Source organism: Silene latifolia, chromosome 6 (assembly GCF_048544455.1).
Source record: "Silene latifolia isolate original U9 population chromosome 6, ASM4854445v1, whole genome shotgun sequence".
Lineage (NCBI taxonomy): Eukaryota > Viridiplantae > Streptophyta > Magnoliopsida > Caryophyllales > Caryophyllaceae > Silene > Silene latifolia.
This window is the reverse complement of record NC_133531.1, coordinates 137600989-137613626: the sequence shown is the minus strand read 5'-3', so window position 1 is coordinate 137613626 and position 12638 is coordinate 137600989. Positions and strand designations below refer to the sequence as shown.

The following is a 12638-nucleotide window of genomic DNA, read 5'->3' as shown; positions in this document are numbered from 1 at the left end:
TATTTCCCATGTCATTTAAGTTATTATTAGGGTTTACTGTTTATATATGAAACTGGGGAAAGGGGGATTGTGCAATGTGTAATTGTGCTATATGATTATTGTATAGGATAAGACTTCGTAGAGGAGCCCTTCTAATTGTCCGATTTCCCGTATTGTTGTTGTTGCTAAGGTAGGTTTCCCTACTCAGTACTGTTAATCATTGTGTTTGTTTCATAATTGTTGTTATCTGCTGATCATCGGAGGATGGGTGTTGTGGTGACGGTGTTGATGTGGTGGTGTTGTGACGGCTGTGATGCTGTGGTGTGTGTGATTGTGGTGGAGTCACTTGCGGGAGTGGCTTCACACCCTAGTTCGCCCTCCGTGGAACCCGTCACGGGAGGGGATGTGCACATTAAGGGACAGGGATTATTAGTCGCTCATTGAGGAGCTGGACTTGGTGGGGATGGGCTGCGGTCACCCACTGCCGGAGTGGATTACCTGTTGTGATGGGTAATCTGGCAGGGCTACACACTTTGGTGTGTAGTCGGTTACTGTGGAGGAGGATCAGCCGGTTGCATTGTTTGTTTGTTTTGTATTGATTGAATGGTACTGACCCCGTTGTTGTTGTTTGTGGTATCTGCTGTTATCCATTCGGGGATGGTGAGCAGGCTTGACAGGTATTGCTTTTGGTGAGCTTGGGCGGTCATGGGGGAGTCGTCTTCACCAGTTATAGCATCACAGTCTCGAGTCTTAGTTATGATATTGTAGTTGTCAGATATTGGATTCATTTTATTGGTTTGGTTTTGGATTTGGTTTGATGTAAACATTTATACTTTACGGTACTTTTAATAAATGTGCTCAGTTCAGACGCTTTTGATATATACTAACCTCGAACAACCGAGATGGTAACACACTTTCATGGTAGGGTGGTCCTGGTAAGGCACCTTGGTATGAGGGGGTGTTACATCCCCTCAGGGGTGTTTGTTTGGGGGAGTTAGAATGGAAGGGATTTAATCCACTCCAATGTTTAGTTGAGCTATTTTGGAATGAATTTAGAATCCGGATGGATTTTAAATCCATTATAACCCCTTCTAATCTCATACTCAACCTTACCTAAAGATTTTAACTCAATTCCATAATGTTTGACATTTCATTCCATTCTAAGGTTCAACCAGACAATATAAATCAAGTATGGAATTTAGAATCCATTCCATAATGGTATGACACTTCAATCCATTACATTTCATCCCCTTCGAACCAAACGTCCCCTTAATAGAAGTACCGAGGTAACACTAAAAATCTTATCATTGAGAAAAAAATTACAGAACTCACATAACACAAATTTCCTTTTAGGTTGCCACTATACTTGTCCAATAAATATGAAAATTCAAATGGTAAAATACACAGCAAAAATATGCCACCATAGAGAAAGGAAGAAGACTTACCATTTGGCAAGGAGGAAAAAAAATGTTTAGGCATTTTATAAGAAAAATAAATAATGCAAACTTATCTCATTAGTGTCGGTGGTAATTTAAAAGTTGACTAAGCTATTCGTCTTCCCAGGAGGAAATCATTAAACTCAATTAAATGGGTCTTAACTATTAGAAGATCAAGCAACAAAAAGTTTATTAATGCTATGTATTGATGTACTCAATAATTTTTATCAAAACTTGCGGTGAAATGTTTTATTAAGGGTGACACGGAGCAATAAAATTTCACTCAAATTTACCTTTTAACAGTAAGTATAGATGGTCACTTCAACTAATCAGCAATACGTCTCACTTGTTGACGGGTCAAGTATCATCCACTTGGGTAGATAAGAAAAAAAGTATAATGGATAGAAAATTACAAATGACTTGTCTTTATCCTTCCATGTGGGTTTTATTTGACCCATCACAAGAACAAATGAGAATCTCCTATTTACTAAAAGAATAGGTGTAACTCTAGGTTTTCCCGCCTAAACATAATTTCTAAAATAAGTTTAGTTTTCTTTAGCCTATTCTATAAGTATGGTAGCCTATAATACACATAATCTTTTAGATTTATATATTTATATCATTTAGTATTTCAAATTGTACACAAATTTATTTCCAATCTTTTTATGATATAAAAGGGAATTCTTTTGTTTTTGTTTAAAGAATCATACGTTAAAAATTGCGGTTAAAAAATATATTATCAGTAAAATTTTAAAAAATAACACAATAAATCTCTCGATAAAAAAAAAAAAAAAACTTTCATTGAAATATTCATTCCATGATTAATACAATTTTGATTTTGATTTTTCAATTCAAAATATAACGTAAAAAATAATAATATTAGTTAATTTAAATTTCATAAATAATACACTAAAAAAACATATACATTACACGAGATCTAAATTAGTTTGTGATTAATCAATTATGGCACCTACGACCGTGGCACAATTTGTCAACAAGTCCAAAACGTTTACCAACATGTGTTGTACTCTACTCACTCGTGTGTAAAAATATCCCAAATATAAACAAACACGCCTTCCCTTTCCCTCTCATCTTTCCAAGTTCCGACACAATCCCTTCTTTTTCTCACCTCATCTCCTCATTTCCAATGGGCAACTGCAATGGCCTCCCTTCCACTCTCTCCCACCTCCGTTCCTACGACTCCTCTCCTCCGGCTCCACCCAATCCACCTCACCAACCCGACCCGAAACCCGAACCCAAACCTCCACCCCCACCTTCTCCACCACAACACCACCCCCAACCAAACTCCAACTCCAACTCTAACTCCAACATGGGCCGGGTCTTGGGCCGGCCCATGTCAGACGTCCGGTCCACATACATCTTCGGCCGAGAACTAGGCCGAGGTCAATTCGGCGTTACCTACCTAGTAACCCACAAGGACACGCGCCAGCTACTCGCGTGCAAATCAATCGCTACTAGAAAACTAATCAACCAAGACGACATCGAAGACGTCCGTCGCGAGGTCCAAATAATGCATCATTTAACCGGACACCGGAACATTGTGGAACTCAAGGGTGCATACGAAGACCGACACGCGGTTCATCTTGTAATGGAACTGTGTGCTGGTGGTGAATTGTTTGATAGGATTATTACTAAAGGACATTATTCGGAACGAGCTGCGGCCAGATTGTTTAGACAGATTGTTACTGTTGTTTATAATTGTCATTCTATGGGAGTTATGCATCGTGATCTTAAACCTGAGAATTTCTTGTTTTTGAGTGAGAGTGATGATTCTCCGCTTAAAGCTACTGATTTTGGTCTCTCTGTGTTCTTTAAGCCAGGTATTTTATTTGAGCAGTAGCGGAACCAGGATTTATAGCTAGTGACGGAAATGATCAAATAAGTTTCTTGAATAGTGGCGGAACCAGTATTTGTGGTTAGGAGGCAAACTATTAATCGGAATAAAGTGGAGTAGAAAAAGAAAATCGAGAATTTTAACTAAAATTTTCGAGTTTTTAATTGGCAAGAGTGGTGACTGTTTTGCTAGGCTCTTTAGTTTCGCCACTGTTCTTGAAAATAGATAGTTTGTTTTGCTGAATTTTGGTTGTGTTTGATTGAGAATCGGTTTTTTAACTGAGCAATAGGTAGAACTTAGAAGCTTGCGTTATGAATTGTGATTAGCTATTGAATTGTTTGGAGAAGTTGTTCTAATTTTGGAGGAACAATTTGAAAATTTAATTGTATCAATTTTATCCCTAATTTGTTTCGGAGCACACCTTTGATGAAGTTTGCTTGATAACCGGATTTGAATGGAAGAATAGGCATAAGCTTGTATTACGAATTGTGTGGAAAAGTTGTGCTAATTTTGATAGATTACACTGAAAATTTTACTGTGCCAATTTTCTCTCTAATTTGAATCGAAAACTCCTTTTTTTGAACCGAGATAGTTTGTTTTGCTAAATTACATTCCGTAATGTTATTTGCTTGATGATAACTGTTCTATAATTGAAAAATAGGTGGAGGCTTGCATTGCGAGTGGTAGTGTTGTACAATGTTTGAAGATCTTGAGTAGTTCAACAATATGTTGACTGCTATTGATTGCCTTTTTTGTAATTCAGTTTGTTAGTTAAGGTAGTTGAGCCTTTGTTTAAGTGCTTAACAAATGATTCGTTTAAGCATAGTTAAGCTGTTAGTTGTGCAGTAATCATTGAGCAGTGGGTGTGCACATGTGAGGGGATGAAGAAATACTAATACAATGGACTGGAAGTAGTTGACTAGTATGACTTGTGTATAATTGATGGTAGCTTGGTGTTACTGGAATCGTGGAAGTTAGATGCCTAATTTAGATTACTTCCATCTGTAACTTGGAGATGCCGACATTCACTGCTATGTTCTCGAACAGAAGAAAAGGCAATTATTGAGTTAATAATTTGGTGTAAAGTGAACCGTGAGGGTAATTTTGATGCTAACAGGATTTAACCCTAACACCATTTTGGCCATAATAGGACATTTGTTCCACCATAGAGGCTTAACTGTGACTTATAATGTACGTAGCCAGTTCATCATACGCAGAGTGTGTTTGATGTTGATTTCCATGTGGTGATGTTCTTTGATACAGGAGAAGTCTTCAGAGACCTTGTTGGAAGTGCCTATTATGTAGCACCTGAGGTCTTACGCCGTAGTTATAGTGCTGAGGCTGATATTTGGAGCGCTGGAGTGATATTATATATTCTGCTTAGCGGAGTTCCACCATTCTGGGGAGGTATGTCTCATGTCCATTGCTCGGATACTACACCAAAGCAAACTCCTTGGTTTATTTAATTCTTTGTTCTCTTAATTTTACCTACTCCGAATACATGAAGATTTTCAAGTGATGAACTACTTTCGTATGAACAAGTTTTTAGCTTTCATCCTTGTCATTTATCATTCCTTGCTGCGTGATTCATTAATGAGGCGTCTCATAATTGGAGATATTGTTGTGTTAGTTTGTAGTAGCATCCTAGTTTTGGTTCTGTCTTAGCCTTAATCCTCCATGGCTAGTATAGAGATGCACTTTATATATGTTCGGCTATGATGTGTATAGCTCATTGAATTGACCCTTTTTTTTTCTTTGCTTGTCAATGGAAGAGAATGAACAGGGTATTTTTGATACCATTCTAGTGGGACATCTTGATTTCTCATCTGAACCGTGGCCTTCAATATCCAGCAGTGCCAAAGATCTCGTTAAGAAGATGTTACGGCAGGATCCTAAGGATAGGCTTTCTGCTCTTGATGCTTTGAGTAAGTTTTTTTTTGTCCTAAAATATGTGCTGAAATCATCAATTCCAGACTAGTCAACAAGACCCTTTTCATATTTAGTATATAAGCAGTCAGTGTTCATCATCAGCCTTTTGGCAGTCGTTAATAAAAGGCAGTCGTTAATATGTTCTCTTTAGCTGGTCAGTTATACTGATTGAGGTACCCAAATCAAGTGGGACTAAGGAACCTACCTGCTCTTGCTGCCACTGAGCTTGATATCCAATGATAGTCATTCACAGTGCACTCATTCCTGACTAAATATTCGTGATGCTAAGTTTTACCAGTGAGTTTGAACGTGACCACTAGATATATTGAATTTAAATGTAGATCATCCATGGATGAGAGAAGATGGAGATGTTTCTGATAAGCCAATTGATATTGCCGTTTTAACAAGGATGAAGCAGTTCAGGGCAATGAACAAACTAAAGAAAGTAGCTCTAAGGGTGAGATTGGAGGAAATTTCCTTTTTTATTTTATGGTAAATCCTTGAAAGCTTATACCTGATGCCTTTTCTCTTTAGGTAATTGCGGAGAACCTCTCTGAAGAAGAAATTATGGGTTTGAAGGAGATGTTTAAATCTATTGATACTGATGACAGTGGAACTATAACTTATGAAGAGTTAAAGGCTGGACTACCTAAACTGGGAACAAAACTGACTGAATCTGAAGTTAGGCAGTTAATGGAAGCGGTATGAACTTGTGCTTTTGTTTCTCTGTTCAGTTACCTCAGAATTTAGATTAGACATACATCTGTACAATAGTGAAACAATTGGATGACCGTCTTCCCAAGCGATTATCAATTTAAGTTCTAGGTATTAATTTATAATTTTATATTCTAGTCACTAGTACGTAAGCATTTCTTTGAACTGGAAATCTGGATTCTGACCCTGTGCTCTCATGTCTTATCTATTTGCTGAAGTTCTCTGTCTGTCTATCTACCGTTGCGTCAATCATGAGCCATAACCAACAATCTACTCAAGGTTTTTCCCCGTCTTGAAAGGCCTCAGTCTTTCGAATCATTTCATCATGAGTCATCATGAAACAACCTCTCTAACACGCGGAGTAAGGTTACAATCATCCAACAGGCCTCCTACCCTGCCGTTTGCAGGAGCCTTTAAGGCAATGGGGTAATGATGTTGTAGTAATATAATCTGTTTAAGTTGATCATCCTTGGTTTTACATGCATTTTCATTGACAAACATTGAGCTATTAAAAAAAATGAACCGTGAGGCGGTCAACATTATGGCTGTGTATGATATGAGTATCTCCATGAAATGATCAGCTTCCTCTTATCATACTTTTGTGGATCCCCTAGGCAAGGATTGTTCTAAAATTGATTTATCAACTTGTGAGCTGTAACTGTGAGGTGAGGTCAGCATTTTGAGTCCGTTTAGGAGAACTAAAGATGGATTTTCCATTTGGGTCGTGGTGGTTGTAATCTGTAAGTTAGCTTAAATATTTTGAGTCTAGAATTTATGCGGTGAAAATCATTGAGAAGAATGCAATTACAGGCTGACGTGGATGGCAGTGGAACAATTGATTACATGGAGTTCATCACAGCCACAATGCATATGAATAGGATGGAAAAGGAGGAGCATTTGTACAAGGCATTTGAATATTTTGACAAGGACAAGAGTGGGTAAGTTTCTCATGACACTTATTATAGAATGAGAAAACTTTTTTACTACTTCCCTTTTGAAGGTCTACCTCGTCATCTTGTAATGAATACTTACGGTCTTGCTTGTCTTTCCCATATAAAGGTACATAACAATGGAGGAATTGGAACAAGCCTTGAAGAAGTATAACATGGGCGATGAGAAAACAATAAGAGAGATCATTGCAGAAGTAGACACAGATAATGTACCACATCTCCAATCTTCTATATTGCTCATTTTCTTTCTCCGCTACACATTTTTTTCTTTCCTTTTGTCAATTCAATTCTGATGCACCATGTAATGTTCATGTTTTTATTTCTTCGTTCTTCAAAGGGGTGAAGTTGTATGCATCCAACCCCTTGCCGTAGATAAGACTACAAGAGTCTTAGAGGCATTGGAATAATGTTTATGTTGTCCAAGCTCCCACCCGGGTACAATCAGGTGTCCTGTTGGGATGTGTGGTAAAAAAAAACAGTGCTGCCTATGGTAGAAAAAACTGAACAATTATGTGTTGGACACTATTGGCTAAGTTAGAAACTGCTAGAAGTATCACACACAAAGGTGTGTCTTTGAGGCGCCTGTTTTATGAACGACATTCTTGTTTTTAGCTTACGAGGAAGTCATGTTGTGCGTTCATAATAGCCTTGCGAATCATAACAGACCCATGTTATATCTTTGTGTTTTCCCCGTGAATTCAATAATATGATGTAGCCTATAGGACTGAGAATTTCCTATCATGCAGGATGGTAAAATTGACTACGATGAATTTGTGGCCATGATGAAGAAAGGTAACCCTGACATGATTGGTAACAGACGACGGAGATGATCCATAACAAGTCGACATACCTCGACTTCCTTGACCGATGATTCGGAAATTTCACAACTGCAGCTTTTATATGAAGCTGTATGGTCTATAAATATCTATTGGAGAAGGAAACTAGGATGGCCATCCCATTAATGCATCAAATGTGGTCCATTTTTTTCCCTCTTACGGCCCGATGTGTGTGTAATTATGAGTTTGATGCATTTGTTTGCTGTGTTTTAATTTTGCTCTCGTCCACTCAATCTGAAGAACTTGAGCTGTAACTTGACCTCGGCTTACTTATATTTACAGCTATGGGCGGCTGTGAAAATTCTTTGTTGTATTGGTTTTTTTTTTCTCTGTTGAAGTATTTGCTGTGGTCTGTTGTTCGAGTAATTTTTTTTTTTTTTTTTTTTTTTTTTTCTTTTATGATATTTCGTTCAGCCTTCTAAGAGACTTCAGCTGTTTTTTATGAATTGAGGTTTCCATAACCAACTTGTGGACAATTAGTAGTTATCTAACAGTTTTTGTAGGCACCATGGGCGCATAACAGTGAATGTCCAAAAAGATGTTACATGGGTTCCGAAACCACATTCAGTTTTTGTGGATGCTAATAAAGTGTTCTGCCCAATGTAGTTCTATTCCGGTTCCCCAATTAGATTCGGAATCCAGTAATAAGTACCTAATGGCGAAGTCAAGATTTATAGTTAGGGGGAGTAGAAAATTTCAAGGGGGGCAAACAAGTAATGCTATAAGTGAAACTCAAAAAGATTTCAGAAAATCTAATTAAATTTTTTGAACTTTTCATTTTTCAGACCACCCCCATCCCCTTTGCTCCACTACTAAGGTACCTGAGTCTGATTGTACTCATGTCTACCCATACCTATATTTAACTGTTCCACTAACATCCTTACTTGTAACTTGACACTTGGCGCTTGACAGTTGGCACTTAGCATAAAAGACCACCAATATAATATTATGTTACTCGGACACTTTACTTTGATGATACTAAGAGTCGAAGACACTCCTACAACACACATTTCTACACTTCATGTTAAACAAAGAGGTAACAATTCCTTACCTCGTGTTCATCTGGTAGGACATAGGCCTTGTTCTTTTGGACTGAAATCGTTGAGCTGAATTAAACTGAACTGAACTGAAAGAGTTAATTTGTGAAGATAAAAGCTAAAGTGAACTAAATAGATTTGAAATGAACTGAACTGAAATTAAGTTCAAAAGAACATAACCTTAGAAGTAACATGGGGTTTGAGTTGAGTTGTTTGACACTTTTGACATACAAAAAAAAAGTCCAAAGCACAAAAAAAAAGGTAAAAGAAAAGTAATGAAGGTAAGTTCTGGACACCTTCAAAAAAAGGAATAATGAAACAATCAAATTGATCAAACATGCAACTTCCACCTTACATCCTCTTGTCAACTTGCTGCTGCCTTGCCTGCCTATATATACACTCCTCATTTCTTACTTTACCCTTTTCCCCTCCCCCTTTCTTCCACCAACCCAATTATCCAAATCCCTAATTCTCCAAATTCATCCTCCATCTTTCCTTTTTTTGCTCTCATTTGCAAATTAGGGTTTTTATTTTCACATAAATTAGTCGAATTATTGTTCACACAAATGCATATTTTTATTATCTTTAATAAGAAGGCGCGAAGAAAACCCTAATTTTTTTCAATTTTTTTCAATTTTGGGGGTTCAATGTTGAGCTCTTCTTCTTATTTTATCTCCAATCGTCCTTTAACTTTACCTTCTGGTTCTAAAATTAGGGTTTCGAATCGTTCTGTGAGTTTATCCCCTCTTAATCGCAGCTTTCGCATTGCCAATTCCAATTTGAGCTTATCGAAATCTGTAAGTTCATTTTTTTTTAATTTGTGTAATTTGTTTATGTAATTAATTGTAGCTTAATGAGGTAATTAAGTGAGTAATTAATTGTTAAATTGGTTTAGAAATGGAAGATATGTTGCTTTAGACAAGAAGAGTTACCAGCAGAGAATTTGAAGTCGGATGTGGTTGAGGATGTTCTTGCTGATGAGTTGGTGAAGCCGAAACTCGATAATCCGGAGCTTGTGAAAAAAGATTGGACCTCAGGTTTCCGTGAGGTAAATTTCTTAGTTAATGTAGCTTATAATAATGTGTGTGAGGGTTTATGAGAATTATGTTTGAATGAATAGGTTGATGATTAGTTGTTGAGGTGTTTGAATTGCGTTTGCGTGTTTTTATCGAAATAACAAAGTTTCGAAGCAATCTCATGCTGTGGCTTGGAAAACTGTTTGATCGTTGAACCTCTTTGTGGATGAATCGGTGAATAATTAAGTTGCTAGTCTCTTTCTCGGTAAGCAAACAATACAATGAGCGAAAGACGGAAAATTGCTTGAAAACACATTGTTAATAAGGTAGGTGTTGAAATGTGATGTATTCCAATGAAAAAAAAGCTATTTAGGCCTTTTAGGGAGAGAGGTATAGCCAAACGACTTCAATGCTCTTACCCTGAAGTGAGTAGTATGCAGTGGAAATGGAATGCGATATTTTCTTATCATGATCAAATGAGGTATCTTTGTCCGAATTATGAACTCATGATGTCGACCATCTATATGATGGGAGTATGGTATTTGGATCTGTGATGTGAAGTGAAAATTATAGCTTAACTTTTTGTGCTAGTGCTTTGCTAATTTATCTGTCTTATCATTTTATATGATGGTTAATTTAGATTGCTATTTTCCCTTCTTTGAGACCATATTGAATACCAACTTTTGTATGACTCAGGCGGTTGATGCAGTTTTTAGAGCGATTGGGGATCGCTGGAGTGTACCATGGACAGGGGAGACCATACTGCAAGTAAGTCTCGTCGTAATATGTATATAAGAACAAAATCTGTCATTAAGATTGATCCGACACAGCTTCTCTGAGAACCCAGGAGTGTTTGGTTGTATGCTCAGCAATTTCTGGATCCTGTTGGTTTTAAAAACTGAATTGTGTCTGCTTACTCTGCTATGTGCTCCCAACTGAGATTTCTGTGTTAGAGCCTTTTTTGTATGCTAGGTGGATATTGTCCTTTCCTTTTTTACTTTTATATTTTTCGTTGATTGCTGATGGGTTTGCGCGACCCATTTTGGTTCTCTCATTTGGTTTTCACTCCTCTTTCTACATCTTTGCATTTTGAGTCGTGCGACCACTCAATGACGGTTCTAAAGGATGATTCATGTCAGCCAACCCCAAAGCATTTCATAAATAGGATTATACATTCAGATGTGTAGGAGCGTTGTACAACCATATCACATCTAGTTGAGCTTATATGTAACTTTTTCGAGCTTTTAAAAAAAATTGGTTAATTTTTACTTTTTTTTACATCAAAACTAAAATGTAAATGAGCTTATATGTATTGTTGTTTTTGAGTTTTGTTATAATTTTTTAAGATCATTATTTATGAGCTCATAAAATTTACAATAAAGCTCATAAACTTTACACTGCAAGCTCAAATCCTTTATTATAAAGCTCCAAATCTATACTAATTGCAATCATTTTGGGATTAAGGCTTTGATGTTGTTGTTGTTGCTGCTGATGAGTTTGCACGCTGTCTGGGTTACTTATTTGACTTAGTAATATGCCGGAATTGAGTAAAACGACTTTCACTAAGTCGCCTGTGCTTCTGATTTTGTGAAGTAGCAGTTGGTTGATGCAATTGAAACAACTTGCATTACGAGTCATCACTCAACCGGTCATTGGAAACTGCCTCACCTTAGGCAGGAGCCTTTTGGGCACTGAGGATGTTTTGTTGTACCGATAAGATCACGACAATACTCTGCGACTTACCAATCTTTGTGTTGATTCAGGTTATGCTATTATGGATTGCCTCATTTTGGTTTGTAGGCTCTTGGATGATGCCATTTGCAGCCCACATGGCAGGATTCAGTAAAGAGTCCCTGACATATCGTGGGCAAGCCTTATATAGCCTTTTGACCGATGTAACCGAAGGATTAGCAGGGATCGCAATCCTCCATAGATGTCTTTCCCGTTTTCGACCTCTTCCACCAGGTTGGTTTAAATTCAGCCTAAAAGGGAAGTGGCATTTTGATGTTGCTCTTGGATGCCTTATGTTTCCCTTGGTCAATCGTCTTTCACAATTCAACCTTGACATACTTCCTTTATTGCCTTCAACGCCTGTCACTCTTTCTAGCGTTGAGCAGTCTATCTTAGCACGGGATCCGATTGCAATGGGGTTGTACATTGTGGTTGTTTCCGTTTGTGCTCCTATCTGGGAAGAGATAGTCTTCCGGGGTTTCCTTCTCCCTTCCTTGACGAAGTACATGCCAGTATGGTGCGCTATACTGGTAAGCTCTGTTGTCTTCGCTCTTGCACATTTCAATGTACAGAGGATGCTTCCACTAATTCTTCTGGGGGTAGTTATGGGTACTCTCTTTGCTCGGTCTCGTAATCTTCTACCCTCTATGTTGTTGCACAGCCTGTGGAATGCATTTGTATTCTTAGATCTAATGAAGTAGAATCCTATATTTGTCCAACAATATAAAAGTAAATTGTTGGTGTCTTTTCAAATTGAAACAATTAGGACTCATTGATCTTGTGTAGTTTGCCGTTTCAATATGTTGTAAAATAGTTGCCATGATGATATACGCGTAATTGAATATAGGAAGGTTCTTCATGCGAATGACTGAAAGTTGAAGAAGCCTTGGAAATGTGGTGAAGAATTTTTTTAGGGGTGTAGAGAAATATAGGCTGTGTATCTTATGCTGATAGTGCGATGATACTAATCAGTTTACCCATGTAGCACAAAAGTTCTCGGAATGTCCATGGATTGTGGGGATAGCATTAGCTCATTTTGAGACGGTTGCTTGAAATAGGTATAAATTGTCAAATTGGAGGCTATAATAAATGTTCCAGTTATCACTTGTAAGAATTATTGATCAAGGCTCCAGTTATCACTTGTAAGAAGAATTA

The 12638-nt window shown here is 37.5% G+C and overlaps 2 protein-coding genes across 2 annotated transcripts; both read left to right on the top strand.

Moving 5' to 3' along the window:
- The first annotated feature begins 2475 nt into the window (after window positions 1-2475).
- LOC141587370 (calcium-dependent protein kinase 1-like) lies at window positions 2476-8039 on the top strand. The gene is made up of 8 exons (XM_074408842.1): window positions 2476-3256; window positions 4534-4677; window positions 5043-5195; window positions 5541-5656; window positions 5734-5901; window positions 6724-6851; window positions 6973-7072; window positions 7610-8039. Exons 1-8 carry the CDS (start codon window positions 2563-2565, stop codon window positions 7691-7693), a joined length of 1587 nt encoding a protein of 528 aa, XP_074264943.1. The 5' UTR covers window positions 2476-2562; the 3' UTR covers window positions 7694-8039.
- Window positions 8040-9069: 1030 nt separating this feature from the next.
- On the top strand, window positions 9070-12376 carry LOC141587373 (uncharacterized). The gene is made up of 4 exons (XM_074408844.1): window positions 9070-9533; window positions 9632-9784; window positions 10449-10520; window positions 11516-12376. The coding sequence occupies exons 1-4, from the start codon at window positions 9384-9386 to the stop codon at window positions 12182-12184; spliced, it is 1044 nt and encodes a 347-aa protein (XP_074264945.1). The 5' UTR covers window positions 9070-9383; the 3' UTR covers window positions 12185-12376.
- The last annotated feature ends 262 nt before the right edge of the window (window positions 12377-12638 follow it).